The sequence below is a fragment of the Notothenia coriiceps genome, unplaced genomic scaffold (genome assembly GCF_000735185.1).
Source record: "Notothenia coriiceps isolate Sejong01 unplaced genomic scaffold, NC01 NC01_scaffold00019799, whole genome shotgun sequence".
Classification (NCBI taxonomy): domain Eukaryota; kingdom Metazoa; phylum Chordata; class Actinopteri; order Perciformes; family Nototheniidae; genus Notothenia; species Notothenia coriiceps.
Genome location: NW_011352500.1, coordinates 281,987 through 302,454, shown reverse-complemented (window position 1 = coordinate 302,454; position 20,468 = coordinate 281,987). Strand labels below are relative to the sequence as shown.

Sequence of the window (20,468 nt, the reverse complement as noted above, 5' to 3'; positions counted from 1 at the left end):
TCTGCTTCTATCATAACCGGACTCTTACTATGAGTCACAGCTTACTTCTGATCAGCAGATGGAGGTCGTCTTTTAAAGTTTATGACGTCGTCCTTCGAGTTGTCGCTCTTTAGGGACAGACAGCCGGGAGAGTCTGGTCTCTGCTGCTGGACCCTGAAACAGAAACAGATGAATAAAAAAAAAGATCAACTAATAAAATCATACTTTATATACATGCAGGGGTTAACTAAAACCCTGATCCAACTCTTGATCCAGGATCCTCAGATCGATTGCTTTTGTCTCCACCCACATATCTGGAGACTCGCAGTGTTTAAGTTCTCGCTGAGTGTTTGGCTCAAAAGGCCACAACAAAGAGGAGACACACCATATCAACGGTTAGAAAAAGATCTTCATTAAAGCAAGTGATTCAAATAAGCCAAATGAATCAAGTGCAAAACAAGTAAAGCATGAGGTGTGAACGTCAGTGGTATCAGTAATGTAACTGCAGGGTGAGGATTGCATGAACATGTATGTGTGAGGGTGTTGAGGTGCACAAAGTAAAACAACTGAAATAATATCAAACTCAACCGAACCGGGTGCCTGTATGAGAAAACAGAGAGGGAACAGAGAGGAGCAGAGAGGCTTTAAATAGCTGCAGGGCACCAGACCCATGAGTTACTGCAATCAATGCAATCACCACAGCACAGACAGGACAGCCACACCCTCTCTAATGATGAACCCAAAGGGGCATCACACTGAGGAAAAAGTACTTTAACTCTCTGATGTTTTTTTCCCATTTATCAGATATGTTACCAAATATCCGGTTGTCATTATTCCTTAACATCTCTCCAGTTTCTGGGACATTTTGAGTGATTAAGAGTTCAGTCTCTAATATTAGAGAAAAGTAAGAAGTCTTAGATAGATGCCGTGTAACGAGAAAGGGTTTAGACCCGGGCTATTCAATTACAAATGCAGCTGGGCCAGACATTCAGCGGCCTGTAAAAAGCAGGTAATGACACATTTTAAACCAACACATATTACTGCGATGAAAAACAAGCAATTTGTATTCATCGTTCATCTAACAAAGGCACGTCGAAAAGTGCATAAAAACACAACAAATTAGCATTCATTTAACAGAATCTGAGGCATCTCAAAGTGCATTAAAAACAAAAAGTGCACAGTTGTAGCATTACATTTATTTGCTTTGGAAGTAAAAATATTCAAGTTATGTTTTTGAACCAGGCACATCACAAAGTGCATTTAATAATAGCAGTCTTAATAAATGTTTTCATACATACACAATTGGATACATATGACACATGCACATCAAAATGTGCATTAACAAACATTTAAAGAGCTCCAATGTTACACAAAGAGGTAGTACTACAGCAATACTATCTTTTCAAGTAATAACAAAAAAATCATACGTTTTGGTCACATTTGACCCAGACACATTACAAAGTGCATTTAAATGAATACAGAAAGAACTGTCAAACCCTTCAGTGCACAAACCCATAACAAGGGATACGGGTAACTATATGAATGAATACTACACTACACGTCTACTATAGTAAACTAGGTGCTTACTATCACCTCATTTGTGATTTGTCATCGCTGACTTTCTCAATGGGAGAAGGGACATTTTTTGTTTTGAACAAGAGCAGTGATTTTTGGCTCATAGGATGTCAATGCAATCCTAAGACATTGGTGAAGAGTGCTGTCAGTCAGGGAGCAGCGAGTGCTACTTTTGATTGAGTTCATGTGTGAAAAGCTTGATTCACATGTGTATGTTGATCCAAACATACTGAGCACACAGATCGCTACTTTCTGAACGTTAGGGAACTGCTGTTTTTTGACATCACTCCAAAACTTCGCTGGCCCGTCTAGCTGCAGCACGACCCGTATGTGCATGTCAATAAGTTCCAGTGTATATTTCCCCTTGTCGATGCAGGGGACCACTTCCTTTGCTCTGGTTGATACGTCCCCCTCTATTGCAACAGTGAAGGGGTCTCTGGCAAAGCCCATCACCTCTGTGGGCAGAGCAAGTCCATCCAATCGACCGGCAAAGTTGTCTTTCAACCTTGCAATGAAATCTGTCATCACATCTGTGATTTGTGCCGGAGATGTGATGTGTTTGGGGCGCGTCGGAAAATGCAGCATCCGACCCGTGCTCAAGTCGGTCGCGAAAAGGTCCAGCTTGACTTGGATCTGCTCCACAAGATCAATGACCGTTTTGTCTCTGTTTACGCTTCAGAGTTGAGAGAGACATGTTTTAGAGTTGCTATCATAGGACCACCGTTACTAGCACCACTAGATGCACTTTTTTGTGGTTTGGTGGTTTCTATGCAACGCGGAGTGTTGCGTTCATGGTCTGTACTAGTGTAGGAATTTGGCTACGGGAGGCTGGGCCACTCGGGAGTTGGTTCTGGGCCGCATCTGGCCCGCGGGCCGCCAGTTGAATAGGCCTGGTCTAGACAGCCATGCACAAAGAGAACTGGTGGTGATGAACAACTAATATGAGCTGTTGTTAAAGAAAATGAAATGTGTCTTTACATCATAGCTCATTTTGGAATAATAGAAGGGTAGATGGACTTGACTGCTGGAGGAGAATGAGGATATAGCTGTAGACAGACTATTTCCAAGATCAGTTTGTCTTACGCATACGTACAGGAATGCAAAAAGCTATCCATATACGCTGCAAGAATTTCTTTACCTGACCAACATAATCTCACTTATTTCTAGAAGTATCTTCTAGCCATACAGCCCTATTTGTGACCTCAGTACTTTGTAGATGATTCAGTGGGTATATGGAAGAGTACAACCAGGCATAAGTCAAATGCCTAAGTCAAAGGAGTAAAATAAAATGTATTTTACATTTTGATATTAAATCAAACTTTCAGAATGAGTGCTAGGCAAAAGAAACATAAATTGACACATTTTGAGAAAAACGTTTCCACATAAGGTCAAACTTTTTCAAATAAATCAAACTAATAGCGTTAAGGCTGTAAACACAGGATGTGAAAGTATAGTATTCAAATCTAGATTGGATTAATGGTATAATCTTAACAAAATGCATTTTTCCCCTATGGTTTGCTTAAGTTATACTTCTGGTTGCTAGCCATGCAGATAGTTTTCAGTTTCCACATGTTGAGATATCCGAGTATTCTGCCTCGAGCGCAATACAATGGATGTGAATGAATTTCCATTTTGGTGCTTAAAACATTGTAAAATTACATTAAAAAAAAAAATCAACGGCAACAAGAGTGTCCCAGTTACTCTGAATAATCTACTATATTCCATGTGATAGTCCCTAGGAATAGCATTCCTAGGGATAGATTTCCTAGGGACTATTGTTTGATCTAAAAAAGCAGTTCCGATGAAAATTTCTCACATTGAGGTCGGTGGATAATAATATGTAACAGGGATACTGATTCTGAACCATTGTCTCAACCTGGCCAAAATAAACATCTAAAGTAAAAGGATATATATTCTTAATGTTGACCTTTAATAAGTCATGTCTATGAGTGTTTGTTTAACACCAGAAACAGTTTCAGTAATAGGCAAATATTGAAACAAGACTCACAATGTCAAACAATGTCAGACAGGATAATGTTTGCCCGGTCTCTATGTGCTGCAGCTCTGTACAGGCCGGGGACGGCTCAAGGCCTCTTCCCCCAACAATGGCCCATCACCATGCCAACAGAAGCGGTGCCAGCCGTTGTGCCAGTTTGGCACGGACCCCAATGTTAGCAGTGGATGATTCAAGGGCATTAAAGCACAATGTGGGGGGTTCCAGTTTATGGGCAACAGTGCCAGGATTTCCACCAACAGCCCGTCATCCATCGCTCTCTGCTACTTCCCCTCACCTCAATCTGTTTCCTTGTGCTTTGAGCATTAACAATCCATCTTCTGAAAATCGACTTTGCACGCACAGAAGCACCGGTCATGCCTTAATGTTCTATATTTACTCTGTACATAAAACAAGAGCGTCAAATATTCAGCCACAGGTCTCTGTCAAGAGCGGGCATTTTTTGTACTCTCATTAAGGATTGATGAATGAATTATAACATCTTTGTTGATTTGTTAAATTGCTGCCTGCCATTTTTGTCTTTTAAATTAATGCTGTAATGAGTGATCAAGGGGGCATGTGTTTTTCATTTGAATGTTTAACCACCTCCAGCTTAACATTAACTGTCAACCCTTTCTCCTCGCCTTGCAGTGCTCGGAGCAAGTGACTGTGATGGGCTGTCGGACTGCATCTGAAGCACTCTCCCAAAGAATAATATCCACTCCTGACCTACTCTGAAGAACAATATTTGATTCAATCAATGGTGCAGTCTTCCCCCGGAGGGAATTACTCCTGAGTAATAGGTGGTCCCTCAGAAAAGAGCAACAGTGGACCATGTGATACTTGACCTTCAAAGAGAGAACTCAGGTACACTCCAGAAGATGTCAAATTTGATCTGAGGCTGCTCTCGAGAGGATCACACATAATTCAATCATCCTTTTCATGTGTGGTTCAGCATTACTCCAACACGATGGGCCAGCAGTGACGGAGCGCACTTATCAATGACGGATCTTCATTTATCGAGGAGTACCAGACATCTCATCATGGATTTGAAGGAGATTTTCCCCACCAAAGGGCGACTGTAAAACGAAAAAGACTGGAGTGGGGGGAAATCGGACTCTGGGAGTTTGTGAGGATTAGTGTGCTGCTAACCCATGGTGGATCTGCTTTGAGGGGGACGAGGGACTCAGTGGAGGATGTCAGCGGAGGCCGAGCTCCAGCCGGGTGTCAAAACCAGCCAGCGAAGGGAGTCCAGGAGGGTAAAAAGTAAGTGAGACTTTACTGCATTGGTACAAATATTCTGTATATCTAAAATGTAATAAATAAGTGGTGCAGGAATGAGTCCTAAAACCTGGAAATATGATGGCTTTTCAAACTTCCCAGTAACTCGTCAGAAAGTCAACGTTTCTTTGCACATGATTGTGGTTTTAGCCCTGAAATACGGTCTGTGTTTAACAAAAGCTTAAGAGATTTTCATATTTTGTTCTACGACACATTTTAAATGTCCAAAGCTTCTATGTGTCATAAACATATGGCTGTTGCTAACAAGTGAATAAATTAGACTAATCAAAGTACTCGAAAACGAGTCCGCTTTTGGCTTAGCGATATTGATACGCACCCATGAAACTGTGATTTAGTTCATTTTTAAGCTTTTTGTTTGAACGTTGTTGGGTTTTTCCTCTGGCAATTGCATTTAAGCTTCAAATAACAAAAAGTGGTGTAAATATGTGGAGATTATCCTGCTGAACCAAATGTCTAAGTAACGTGTTTGCCACAGTTCTTATCTTATTCAAATTACCAAAATTCTAGTGGAAAAATGTAATCACTGAATCACTTTGGACAATACATCCACCATTATAGTTTTTTGAGAATTTAGATAAAAGTCTAACGTTGAAGGAAAAGTACTTTAGAAAAGGGAGTCGGGACAAAGTGTTTTACTGGCAGCTATCTTATGTTTGGCAGGCAGTGAACATAACTTTTAGTCCTGTTTGTATGGAGCTAAATAACGCTGGACTTCATGGAGAGAAGGCTCGCTCAGTCAGGCCTGCCGAGAGCTCCCTGTCTCATCCCGGGGATCCAGATGTGGTAACAGCTATCGCATGTAGCCCCAGGGTCTGCTAGCTCCCATGATTTAGGTGTCATGGACAGGGTAATTCACACCCTGTCGCTTTGATGAACAGCATAAGTGATGTAATAGGACGAGGCATTCTCCGAAACTTCACCAGGAGATTGAAATGGGATTGAATTGGCTGAGAAGAGTAAAGAGTAGAAGGACTGAGGGGGGAATGAAGAGGATGCGGTTTTCTTTGGCCTCCCTCTCTCCATCCCTTTTTTTTTTACTCATTTCTCCATCCATATATAAAGCCACTGCAGCTAGTCCAGTAAATCTGGCTTCTGCGGGATGGCTGAAACGAGGCCGTGGGGCCAGGTCCTCTGTGGCTGTTTCACTGTCGGCTCGCTTAGATAAATGGCCAGGCTGGAGGAGGGCCCATTGATTTGAGTTAAGTGAAAGGGGGAGTGCAGAGCTAGAGGGGGGCTTTCACACATGTGGCCATGCGACGGGCTATCAGCACAGGCTATCAGACCCTGACTTTACCACGTTAATCACATGGGCTGCAGGGACCATTGTCGCAATCAGTAAGGGTGCTATTTAGAGCCATATAAATGGAAATGGAGCAACATAAATGCAGGCAGACTGTCAGACAGCTATGCTAGTAGTTGTTTGTGAGCAGGCTGGGGCCAGTTGAAGGACTCTACTGAGGATAACGATGATGACATGTATTTAGATAAAGCACTATTCAAATTTCTGGGAATCAACACTAAAAGTTGATGAAGAAGAACGGTTTATTTCTCATCTCGTAAACAATAGAGAACTGAAGGAAGGAGTATGAAACCCGGGATATAGAACTACCTGTTCCCTTGACTCGAAGTCTTGGTTTTTGGTTATGTGCCTGAAACATGGTCTGATAGTCATTAAACACGGAAAGCAAATATTTCGCCGCAAAAAATGGAGATCATTGCCTTTCGGCCATTTTGTACCACAAATATAAAAAGGCGTTAATCAATCAATGTGTGGGGAACAGTTGGAGTTGAGTTTATATTCGAGGGGATTATAAAATGACAACATGGATACTCCCTAGTCCAAAGGAACACGGCAAACGTTCTAACTCCTTTCAATCTTGAAAGAGGCGACATTATTCCAGATCCCATCCTTCCGTTCTTACCTTTCACAATAAAAGCCCTATACATATGTTAAGTATTTCACATTTTTTCAAGCCTCTCAGTATGACAAGGCCTTTGGATACTTTTGGGCAACAAACCATCGTTTCCGATTTAACATTACTGAAAAAATAGCAGTAAATATTTGATTCCATCTCTGCCAAAAGCTCTACCTAAATTGTACACACTGCTGCTTGTGAAAAATATGTACTATTCTACTACTTTTACTAGACAACCTTTCTTGTGCTTTGTTTTAGGGATTTCATAGCACTTGTCATTCCTTTCAAAATCTGTTTGGAAAATTCCAACCTCACAGCAGGCTCTGAATGCCATGGTAAAGCCAGAGCTCCCCTCCAACTATCAACATAATTGCTTTACATGCGTGACTTTGCTCTATCTCCATAGCAACTGTTGCTCTCCCACTGTAATCTGTGCGCAAAAAAAAATTTCATTTCATAAAGAAAGACAAGGAATAGAGGACAGAGAGACATTGAAAGAGAGAAGTCGGAGAACGCTGGTGATGCGGCGAACAGAAAATGAAATGCAATCGTCAGTCACCTCTCATTCTGAATGAATGACATTGGGAAGATTGTAAGAGACAGTACAAATAGTAACCATTTCACCCTATTCAAACACGATTTCCCATATTTGACCAAATCAGTCGGGTTTCATAATCAAACTGCTCATTCCACTGCTTTATAATGAGTGTTATAATGGCATCGTTGTGGAGCCTCTACCTAAAAAATTATCTTGCCCATTTCCAACCACTAGAACACATCAATGTATAGTCTACTGCGAATGGTCGGCCCAGTACATAGACAATGTACACAATGACCCTCATTACCTTTGTAAGTGCTTTAACGATTAGTCGATGAACGATCGAGGACCTCGATTTGCTGTTGAATGTCAAAGTTGGGTGGAGGAATTTTGACATTGGTGTTGGGTGAGGGGCGTCGTACTGCTGTTGGCAAATCTGCACGTTTGCAGAGGCTTATGGAAGTTATTTCATGCACATGGGGGAGGCAGATGGCAGGGACAGATTTGCCTTCCCTGCTCCAAAAGGATATAAGTAGGATTGTCATTTTTAACACAAAATAACGGTTAACATTACAGATTTACCGAATATCTTTTTAAGCTTTTATTCTGTTCTAAGATAAAAATCCTTGAAAAACATTTTAATAAAATTATTCATTTTGATTGAATTAGTTAGTCTCTTTATTACCATTTCTCTTTAAAAAAATAACTAATCAGTGACATGCCTCCCTCCATGTCCAACAGACGGCAGTGCACATGTTTAACCGCAATAATAAAAGTATTTTTTTTCAACATTAAAAATAATTAAAGAAATAAATTATTGTACATTTAGCTTTTTGACGTTGAAAATGTTTGGAACAAGCAAGTCAGAAGCAATCATCCATTACTGGAATCTATTCCATCAAATGGTATAATGCTAATAGTAATCGCATAACCTTGCTTAATCTAAGACTGCATAAATAGCGGCTTTAAACACAATAAATTGAATATATGAAAAAAGAGGAACAAGTGATTGGTGATTACGTATCTGAATGTCAACAATTTGAATGAGCTGAACTATTCAGAACAGCCCTAGTTAACATTAAACATGCATGTACGTGAACTCAGAATTAGCAGGCATTGCAATACATTCAGTCTCATTTTATCTTAATGCATTGCATGTGGCCTTGTAACAGACGGATATTGACAGGAAGAGACGAGCAGACACAGATAAACACTCGGAGCAGTTCAAGGTTAAGCTGCTTCGATGCCCAGATCCCCAACAAAAAGTTTCCCGCTGCCAAGTCCTTATATCTAGAGGGGCACTTCTGACTCTCCATCTGCTGCCATCTGTGCCTTCACTGTCCCCATTCTAGTGTGGCAAGGAGGAGGATGCAACACTGTGATCAGAGACAAGCCCTGTAACAGTATGGAGCAGGGCGAACAGTAATTGTTCTCTCCATGGTCCTGGTGCAGGGCCTGTGTTCAGGTGGCTGGCCGCAGCATTTGTTTCGAGGCACGTCTGATGTCCTGGCTGGTAAATCTCAGCTGCAGTTTTGGAAGTTTTGGCTTTTCCCGTCTTTATTAGATTTCACCAAATGAGGTCAATGGGAAATATTAATGGGTATTGTTGTTACAAAGGTCTTAGAAATAGTAGTGCAGTGATGTAATATATTTCTAGGCCAAACTGGTATGTAACATTGCATGAGCTCCCTCAACAAAAAGCAATATGATTTTTCCATTGGATCATGGAATATTGCAGAAAATAAGATTTCTGGCAAAAACACGTTTTGTGATTCTTACAAGTTTTGGTCAGCAGGATAATCTCCACATATTGATGCCACCTTTATGATTTCTGATGCATAAATGCAACTGCAAGATGTAAAAAGATAACATTATGCTATAAACAAACGACATCACGGTTTCACGGCTCGCATCCCAACAGCTAAACTAAAGGCGGCTAATGTTTGGCGTGCTAATTTTAGTAGTCTTATTTAGCAACTTGCTAGCAGCCGTCGTTTTGAGGACACGTAGAAGCTTCGGACATTCAGCCGGACATTACTGACGTATTTCATGTTGTAGAAAAATACTTGAGGATCTCTTAAACTTGTTTTAAACCGCATATCTTATTTTGGACATATAACCATACAAAAAAAAAAAGAGGTTGATTTCGATACAAGTGAACCGGAAGTGGTCAAATGCTAACTCATTACCACATTTTAGGACTTATTTCTGCACCGTTATGACCTCTGCATCTTGGACCACCAGGGCTCCTGTATGGCAGGCATGTTGTCCGATGTGTGGGATGCACTTAGACGCAGAATAATAGTACACAATGCTTTAGGCAGCCCTCTGTCAGACAAATTATGAGCGTCAAGCTTATGGGCCAGAAATATTTTGAGGACCATTCAACCTTGGGTAATTGTAAATCCAGAAAGCCAGAGTATGTATCACCCCCAACTCCCCTCACCCACACACAGACATACACACAGACATACACACAAACACACACACACACGCACACACGCACGCACGCACGCACGCACGCACGCACGCACGCACGCACGCACGCACGCACGCACACACACACACACACACACACACACACACAAACACACCTTCCGCCTCTCTCCTTCCTTACAGTTAAAGTAACAACATGAAACAGCATGCCCCGCAGCTCTTTAGTTTTCAAATACAGCACACGGCTCNGCCGCCAGTGGATAAAGAAATGCGGCAGGCCCCATGCCCAGCTGAATATGGCGAATATCAACAAACACAAATATGTTTGCTCCAAGGTAAATATGTGCTAACGTAGCTAGCTAGCTAGCAAAGATTACATTCACAAATTAACTAACTAATTTAATTAACTAATTTCACTAACTAACGTTAGCTAAAGTCACACGACTACAGCTGTAAGCTGTGTGCTTCTAGGTCGTTTTGACCATGTATATCACTTGATGCATAATAATGTCTGAACAGCTGAGCTCCGTTATTAGTCTACCTGTGGTCAAAGTACAAACAAGAAAGCCAACAGGCAATCATTCATTTATATTTTGCTTTAATCTTTGTAGCATTTTGTTAATGGAAAGCCTACTGCCGACTTCCCTAATCCTGCTGCACAAGTGGGCACCCCGACCCCCACAAAGGAACAACAAGGTGGATGCAGAAAGCCACCAAGGAAACGGTAGTTAACTTTAGACAAACTACAACATTTAATGCCTCTTGTGATTGTATTGTTTTATTCCAAAATAATAATAATAATTCCGTCGAATTTGACATACAGCTCATGTGGTTTTTCACTCTTGCACTGCGACCTGTATGCAAGTGCCTCTATTGATGTTGTGCCTCCCTCTTTTCTAATGTTTATACTGTGGATATAACCCTCCATAGCGTATTGTAGCCCCTTTTTTCAGGACCTGGAGGATATTGCTGCGTTATTGCTCCAAAATGAGTCTGTTAAGGTGACTCCGACGTTACGGAGACCCTCCATTATGGCTTTGTTTAACGCATCTGGCTCTCAGCTTGTCGGACTAGCAACAGTAACAAAGGGGGGGCGTGGCTTTGCGAAAGGTCAATTGTATAACACCTCACAGTTAAACAATGTAAGGATGCATTGCTCATGATTAACAATGTGCACAACAGCTACCATAGAGCAAAGCCCATACAGCTGCCAGCCTGATGTGATTAACACTCAGAGGCTAACTCACCAGTGAGCAGAAAGCAGTGGTTTCTATCTGAACAATAAAGAAAACAAATAACCTTTCACAAACAGGTATTTCATAACTGCTTACAGTAAGGAAGACATTTAAATTATTATTGGCCGTCACAGGCTGCTGTAAGCTAAACACCTCTCTCTGACAGAACACCTCACTGAGTGATTTAACTCATATGTCTCACTTTCAGGTTTCTCTTTTCAGCCGCAGACCCCACGTCGNTGCCCGTTGCCATAGAATAATGATAAAGAAGACCGCTTATTAGTGTTGGTGTTTCCGAAATTTCCACACATCAACAGATGTTCAATTGAATGGTCGAAGAAGGGGAACCACCGAAAGACGCAGTAGTGGGAGAACAACAAGGAACACCAACCCAGGCCGGGGCGCGCCCACCGGGGTGAACCACGTGTCCTAATGCCCTTCCAGCCGGCTCATCCGAAGAGGTAACTTTGTTTATACGATGTTCTCGTAATGTGCTCGTCTTTATATTTGTACCTTACCTAACGGACAACCGAAGACCGGGACACAAAACAAAATTGCGAACCCACTGGTCTCCGAGAGAGAGCATCGCGTGCTTATCGTGTGCCTCGAGGTCGGAGAGCGAACGTCGGTGGTGAAGAATACGCTAGTTCATATCATTGTACCAGTTGTGCTACGGATCTTTCGTGTGTCGAATGTCCGAACATCAACACATGAAAATCCGATTGCAAATCAATCAATTGTAATCAATATTAATTTAACAATCATAAGAACACTTGACATAGAAACGATCCGATTCGATTCGATGCAATCGTGCTAAATTGGAACCCTCGTTTGCTATAAACACAAACAACCTATAAGTGCGGGTATAAGTCGACCCGCACCGGACAGGCGTAAGAATAGGGGTGACCGCCCGTAGAGAGGAGAGCCCAAAAACCCAATCCTTGCCCCATTGCTATATGGGGGGGGGGGGGAGATTCCGAATTACCTATAGAGACTAGGCTAGAACGTTTCCTGTATGTGTTGCCGAAGTGGTAAAAGCGTCTACTTACTTAAACTTGCCGATTTCGAACAGACTGAAAGGGTTTGTCCCCCTGGCGCCCGTGCACTAGCTTATTATGAACCTGTTGGCCCGTAAATCCCCGTCACCCGAAACCCGGCTTTTCCCAAAGTTGAACTTGGGCATGTAAAAAAAAAAACGGTACCAAGAGCGAATACCCCGACAAAGGTAAAAGGTACCGGAGACAGGTGGTGCCGAGAAACTAACCGATCTTAACCTTAAATCTGACTTGAGCTGGTTGGCCGGGTGGCCCTCACAAAAAAGTCGAAGCAAAAAGGCGCGGTGTAAGCTGGTCATGTGATCCATTTACTAAACTCCCAAAAAAGAGACTCGAGAGAGTTTTTTAATTTTCAGTATCTTGTAAAGTTTCTATGCCATGTTGGTACGGAAAGACAACACGGCCGGAGAATCGGAAAATATTGCTCAGGGTGAGATTTTCTTTACTTGTTCCCATTATACAATCACAACAGAAAAAAAGTCAAACCTTTTGTTAAAATGACAGGGGTGGTCAAAGGATGCCTGTAAGATCGACAAGAATATTGGTGAAGGTCGTTTCAGTGTAGTGACTAAATAATAAAAATTAGACTAGGGAAATATAATGTAAAAAGATCACCATTCATATTTACTAGTTAAGCGTAATTAATTATTATTATATTATTATTATTATTACCGCTACTGTGATATATCGCGAGAAGATTTATTGAATTTCTGGACTGTCTCTTATTTTGTGTTTCTTTTTTATGTTTTGCTATTGTTTTTGGTCTTTTTAACAGTGGGGTTTTAGTTTCATAAACCAATTTTTTACGACACTAATTTTTACAAAGAATAGCGGATCGCATCAATGTTGTACCACACAACCAGAAAACAATTCCATAGATGAGAGTACATTTTAGCAATTTCAATGTACTCTGTTCTCTATACCACTTGATTTAAGTCAATGATCAATTTTACAATCAAATGTGTCTCAATGGTCATGTAATTTTTTGTTTTTTACAATACATCCATGCTGACATGTTGACAACGAGGAAAAAGGTTAGAATCAAAGTGCTCCAAGAAAACCGAAAAGGTTACCCTTTCAACCTGTCCTTCGAAGGTTTAACTTGTTTAGATTACAATTTCCAAGGAAATGGAAACTACCTTCCGGTAATCTTACAAGCCAAAGCCACTAAAGGTGTCCTATGTGATTAAGTTCCATTAATGTAAAGTCCTTTCATAGAGAATTGATAACGGTTCTCCGGTCGTTTTGGTCCTAGGAACTCTGCGACCGTGATTCGCGCGCGCGGCCGTCAGTGTAAACTTGCTAAGAGTCCCTGTTAAATCAAAGGTTAAACTTACACACAACACCAAGTAGGTTTGAACGGTAATCGTACCGTCAACTGGGACCTCCTACCACGGTGCCCTTCCACGGAACGAGGACTGTACAGGGCAGAGGAAGGGATATTCGGTCATACACGGGGAGAGGACTTCCCGTCTGACCATGGTCCGTAACCCCCGGTGTCCCTTGACATACAGCTCATGTGGTTTTTCACTCTTGCACCGCGACCTGTATGCAAGTGCCTCTATTGATGTTGTGCCTCCCTCTTTTCTAATGTTTATACTGTGGATATAACCCTCCATAGCGTATTGTAGCCCCTTTTGTCGGGACCTGGAGGATATTGCTGCGTTATTGCTCCAAAATGAGTCTGTTAAGGCGACTCCGACGTTACGGAGACCCTCCATTATGGCTTTGTTTAACGCATCTGGCTCTCAGCTTGTCGGACTAGCAACAGTAAAGAAAGGGGGGGCGTGGCTTTGCGAAAGGTCCGTTGGAGAAAACTTCAATTTGAATTACAGGATGTCAGGGTAGCGTATCCTCACCATTTTTCCTCCAAGAACATTGCAACAAACTACCCAATACTTCACTGATAGCTAGAATGCTCTTATCAATGGAGACATCTAAAGCCCCCCCCCCCAGGAGAAAAGCCCTGAAAAAATGTTGTTCACTGTTTTTTATCTGGAATGTGTTGAAGCCAATCAAGGGGGACTGATAGCACAGGTATGAGGAGGAGTTGTTTCAGTAATCAGGTAGGATTATCTCAGTTCATAAAGCTTTCTGATGGGAGTGTGAACATGGGTATGAGTGCAGTGGGAATATGCATGGATACATTGGAGAAAGGAACACATATTGCAAGTGTAATTGAGTCAGCAGTTGAAAATCCTTACATCATTATCATATTGTTGTTATACTTTTTGCTCATTCAAATCGAATGTAACTGCAGGATTCTTGCTTTATTGAGTAGGTTTCTTCATGGTTGAAGGGACTTTTTGTTGCTTTGGATGAAAGCGTATATTTTATGTACGGTATGTGTTTCTAAATTAAGACATTTATATCACCATTCAATATCCAAGGATGATATTTTTGCCAAATATAAGTGTCCGAAACAGGACGTATATCAACGCATTTCTTATTTAACTGTCTGAAATGTGATTGGTTGGTTGGATGAATGAGTCCCTTACTTGCTTCACATTTCTTTGTTTCCCCAAATAAGCAATGAAATATTATTCCAGTTTTTAAAGTGTGTCATCTCAAATGTTAGTAATTCGAGTTCATTTATAGTATTGAATTTGACATACATTTACTAGATCTGTTAAATGGTGACAGTGAGTGTGCTGCTAGTAATGGTGAAGGCTGCTGAAAAAACACAGAGTGATGATAATGACATTAGTGATCAGAGTGAGGTGACTTACAGAGAGGAGGGTGATAAGAATGCCAGCAGCGCTAAGCACACCGTCGCTAACGGTGTCTCCGTGTTTGGCCGGGTACTTGATGGACTCATCGTCGCAGTAAAACCCTCTACGGTAGGGCTGAACAGCGCTGGTCTCAATGACCAAGAAAGGCAGGCCGGCTAGTGTGAAGAAGCAGTGAGCAGCACAGAGAGAGAAAGGAGGGGGGGATGGGTAAGGGGAGGGAGAGATGGAGGTGCAGGGTTAATGACTGGCCAATTACAGAGGTCGTAGGTACAAGCAAGAGGCAACTAGGGAACATCTGGGACAGGCTCGGTCCATTCTGTGGCTGGGATCTGTGGCTGATCAAGAAATAATGACGCCAAGTTTGTTTCATTTTCAGTATTATTAGAGACTTTAGGTCTTTAGGGCCAAAACAGTTTATTTTCCTTTTGCTGATGGCCACTTTCCAAATCAGATGTTACGTACTGCACTCTCCTCAGGGTGCCATTGGTTTCCGTTTATAATGTGACTGTAGATTTACAAAGAGCAGCAGAACTTTGGAAATAGAAAGATCCTGAAATACACGTTACAGAAAATGATCCTTCCAAAAGTTTATGTCATCTTCACCAAAAATTATCTTCTTAAATGCAAGTATTATCTAATTGTAAAAGTGTTCTTTTGTAGTTAAATTGGCAATTTAAGTTTGTTTATCCCCATGACATTTTTCTTTATTTTCTGACTTTTTAATGGAATAAACAAATAATGAATTAATGAATTTGTAGGCACTTCTACAAAGATTATTTGTAATACCCTTTCTTACAATTGGAAACCAATGGCAGCCACTGGGAAATAAACCCAAAAGCTTATGATAATAAACATAGCTTTTGGAAAATGGTTGGCTGTAAAGCACGGTCTACATGATTTGCAGCTAATGGAGTGCAACATATAACCACTGAGTGTGAGTCAGAGCCTGTCGAGCCAATCGTGTCACCAGCCAACCGTTGGATGAACCGAGTGTCCCAACATATTCCCTCTGGTTGTCTTGCAGTACCGCAGCAGGACTTACTGAGGCCACGGGCACAGTGACGCCCACGGCTGTGAGCACCGTGGTGGACACCGTGCTGCTCTTATAGATCAGCCCGATGCTGTTGTCATTGCAGAAGAATCCTCTCCGGTACGGTGGGAAGGGAGATTTGTGCAAAAACGCACCAACAAGCACAACTGTATGGGCAGAAGTCAGCTGTATCAACAGACATTGTAAATAGGAAATACACACATGTACAGCAGTGTTTCCGGCTATTTAAAGAATGACATTGAACGCAGGTTTAAATCCAGTCACTAGAATTGTGCCTAACACCAAAAAAATTGCATGATAGCCCTATGCTGTACATTTTTAACACAAATAATTTCCCTTTCTTTTTGTATCTGAAAAAAAAAAACCGGTTAGTAAAGAAACCAAAAAACATGAAGGCCTATAAGGCGTACTGTCGACTCAAACTTTGCTTCAGGGGAATTATTTTCAGGGGACATTATGACAGATTATTATTATTTTAACAGATTATTGCGGTCAAAGTCCGTTGGAGTACAAGCTAACGGAAACACTGATGTACAGAAGGAGGTTGACAAACATTTTACAAACTCCCAGCAGACAAGAAGTCAAGTCATTTATCCCATCCTGCTTTTAATAGCCCACACAGATGCTGTCATGAGTAAATAAGCATTGGAATTAGTTAAAGCTGCATCTTTGTCTTAGACTTAATTGAACCCTTTTCTCTGAGAATAGCATCAACTCATCTCAAACCGGCTGAGTTAGCACTAACAACATTGGATGGATCGTGTTTTTAAGTTAGAGACCATTGCTGCAAGCTGACAAGAAAAAAAACACAACAGTATCAGAGCCATCTCTCCTCTCCTGCCGAGGCTTTCAAGTGCACTTTAAAAAAGGCCCACTTTAAGATGCTCTGGGGGGTGTCTGCGTCTGATCAATTTAGTGTCTTTCACCACTTAAAGTGGCAAAGAGATCTTATTTATCTCCAGACAACAAACAGAGTGGGTGCTAGCAATAGGCGAGCCAAAAATGACAGCTTGTTTCCCCCGTTTAGCAATGGCTTCAATGGAGGACTTTGAAATGTGAGTGTGGACGTACTGGTACCCAGGAGAGTTCTCCAATCTCTTGACAGAATTTGGAAAAACCACACTTTCATATCACTTCAAAGCGACATTTAACTGATGGTGGGGCTTTCAAGTAACTCTTTGAATAAATCTGCAGATCTGGCGATACAAAGGAAAACAAACATGGGCGCTCACTTTCTCACACGCTGCCTTCCTCGGTCTCAAAAGCGAAAAAGCACCGGTGTGTAGAGGTCAACACCGAGAGCTGCCGAGGGGAGGGAGGGTTGCGGTGAATGAGGGGGGGGGGGTATGATTTCTCAAAACCAAATGTCAACACACGCTTCACTTGCTGAGCCCCTTCAACCACACACACACACACACACACACACATACACACACACACACACACAGACACACACACCAGCTCCTATACCTCAAGCAGAGCCATGATGCTAAAGTTGTATTTTTCAGTCGCGCTGTTTCATGTTTTCTCCTCCTTATTTTTCTGCCTCTCTTTTTCTTTTCCGACCACAGGTCAGGACCGCACTGAGGTGGGGCTTATTAAGCGTTTCCGTGGAGATGGCGTGCGTTACAAGGCCAAGCTGATCGGGATTGATGAGGTGACTTCGGCGCGCGGGGACAAGCTGTGCCAGGACTCCATGATGAAGCTAAAGGTGTGTGTTTGTGAATGTTGGGGGGGAATCAATGAGCTCCTTCACTCATCACAGTCAGATATGGAAAGGCTTGTCCGGTCATGTCTGTATTGTCTGTTGAATGAGTCATATGAGCTGTCCTCTCCTGTAAAGGACTCACTGAAGCTCTGTAAAGAACTGACCACACGGAACAAACAAAAGTCCAACCGTGTTATTCTGCAGCTCTTTATCACATAGCTACTGTAAGGTTGGTTTTTCATCTGTTGCAAAATGTTAGCAGCCTCAATATCCCTCTAATAAGCGGCTTTATTTTTAGCAGTGCTCAAAGCTCTCCATATTTATTCACACAGCTGTTTTTGACCTTGGAGGCAAACTGGCTTCCTATGTTTAAGATGCTTAAAGCAAACACTTGAGTTAGACATTATCACTTTTTAGAACACCCTCCCTGCCTCTTGAATGTTTTCTCATGTCAGTCCCAGCCTTCTATTTTTACAGCGATGATATACTTGTCGCACATATGCAAACTGTGATAATGTGACCTAGATAATATTCAAGCCTGTGTTCTTTAGAATGTTGCAAGTAAAATGAGGTCAAATTCAGCCCTTTAGTTAGTTGAGAAAAAGTGTTAGTCCTGGTGATCGTGGATGAAAGGGTTGAGTGTCAACCAACCTATTTTGTAGTAGTATGTGTACAAACATTTACTGTTGCTAGGCCTTTCAAGTGTTCCATTCTCGAACATGCACTTTTACCCAAAAACAGATGTTAGTCATCCTCAAAACAATGGCTTTTTGATCTCAGTCAGTGGAATACTAAAGCAATCCTCTCATTTATAGCCGCCTACCGTAAATGCATTGGCTGAACAGAGCTAGCTAGCTACCTACTTAAAATAACAACACCATTTTGCCACAAGCTCATTTATTTATGTTTTCAGCTGACTCGTTTAAAAACCGGGTCTGTTCATTATTCCAAAGGCCCATTGTACTGAAACCCCAATGGTAAAAAAAAAATCCTATTTGTCCAAAACCCATTTGTCCCACAGTCCATTACCACAAAGCAAACACCCATTCTCAGAGCAATGAGCCTTCAGACCGATGGGTGTTTGCTTTTGGGGTAAAAGACTATGGGACCAATTGGCTTCCGGTCCAATGGGAAATGTGTTGGACTATTGGGTTTTCGTAATAATATTCCTGTGTCGCAACGGCACAAGAATCTTGAAACAGGGGTCTTTAAAAAGCAGTTGACACACCTTTTTCCTCCTGCTATAATACTGTACTGTTAGAATGTTAAGGAAACATTTCAGATTTGTCCATAAGGACAAAATCCTGATCGGCTGCTTTGACATAACCTATATACGCACCAAATATTGTGGATTTAACAGCTCCTGGTCATGTTAGAAATTATATATTTGGTTACTTTTGGCATAATGCTAGGCAGGCCAACATTCTAAACTTTGAAGCTTATGTTAGAACTTATAAACACTTATTAAAAGTAAAAAGTTAAACCCAAAGCCTTAAAGACCCACCATGCCCAATTACGCTTGCTAATTTAGGTTTGACATTTGCTGTTCGGATAGGGGTTTAGCTAACGTGCAATTATCAATATAAAGAACATATTACTGAGAAATAGCATGCTTCCTCTTCTCAAAATGTAATTCTGTATCCTCTTAAGTACCAGCTGTGTTTGGCTCCAAAGTAAAAGGCAGGAAATACTTATCAATTTCTTTGTTGGGGGGGAAAATAGCAGCACATAAGCATCTTTGCAGTAGCTGGCTACGGGATAAATCTTCCTCTAAAAGAGGACGTATACGCCATGGCTTTTTTTAAGTATCTTCTCGCACTCTTTGCTGGGGCTTAAATGTGTGGGAAGTCCCAAGAGAAGAGGAGAGCAGCCGGAAGGCGAAGCCTCTCATCGCCTATATGTCCAATAAAACAACTTTCCCCCGCCCCGATGACATTTCAGCAGTGCCCTCCATATGACTCCAGTATTCACCAGCTAGCAGCCATTTACAGTCTATGGGGCAGTCGATACAGACCTGCTATTATCTGGACTGGGGATAAAGGAGGTGACGTGGTCTCTATTGAGCTGCCTCTCGTTGCCTTGAGGACTAATCCACCAAATTGAGAAGCCGATAGCTGATTGACAACATCCATCAACTCGCCCGCCCGCACCCCCCCCCCTCCTCCACTTACTTCATCTTCTCCTTATCCCATTGCTTGTTCTGCTCTTTATCTCACCCTATTCACACTCCTTGATTCCTTCAGCTCCTCTGTTTCTCATATTAAAGATACATGTAAAGATGGATATGTGCTTTAACATCTCCCCTGCGCAGAAAGTAGAGCTAACCATTTTGTGATGTATGTAACCGTTATGTCTTTTGAATATTTAGCTGAGCCCTAAAGAAAAAATCTAAAGTGGAGGATTAGCTGAGGCCGGACCACTCTTCAGCTGTTACTGGTCCTGCCAGTTTTGTCAGATGTGTGTCAGCACAGCAGGCAGACTTTTCTTCTTCTCTTTCTCTTCTTATTTCTCCTGCAGCTTTGTTATATGAAAGACATGTCAAGCACACAGGTCGCGTTCAAATGGAAAACGTGGAAATGTTAATTGTATTCTAGGTTATTAGAGGCTCGAGAATGTAAGAAAGACAATGTGAGCTGCTTGGGAGATCCATGGAAAATAACGTACTCAAAGGCTGGCTGCTGTGTTCAGCATGGCATATGCAAAGTGGTCAAACGAGCTGTCGCGGTCAGCAGCGGATCCATTCTGGTCAGCAAATCTCACCTTATTTGTGTTGTTAGTAGCACTGGTGTGTATGTCACGGTTTGAAGTTGCAGTAAAGACCTACAGTACTTCAAGAAAAGGAGAGAAAAAAATGCTTTGGGAAAAACAAAAAAAGCCTCAATAATAATAACTCTTGCTCACAAGTCGAACGTGTGAACTCCTCTGAAGTGAAGCTCAAGAACGGACAT

General features: G+C 41.8%; 1 protein-coding gene across 3 annotated transcripts in view; it reads left to right on the top strand.

Moving 5' to 3' along the window:
- Positions 1 to 20,468, top strand: part of LOC104952321 (disabled homolog 1-like) — a 90,850-nt gene that overhangs the window by 42,797 nt on the left and 27,585 nt on the right. For 2 of the 3 annotated variants that reach the window (XM_010779131.1, XM_010779127.1), the window contains exons 2-3: positions 4,199 to 4,813; positions 17,384 to 17,523. In XM_010779131.1, the coding sequence (XP_010777433.1) occupies positions 4,744 to 4,813; positions 17,384 to 17,523 (210 nt within the window). In that variant the 5' untranslated portion in view covers positions 4,199 to 4,743. The remainder of the gene's footprint in view (positions 1 to 4,198; positions 4,814 to 17,383; positions 17,524 to 20,468) is intronic. The other variant, XM_010779130.1, reaches the window with a different exon arrangement.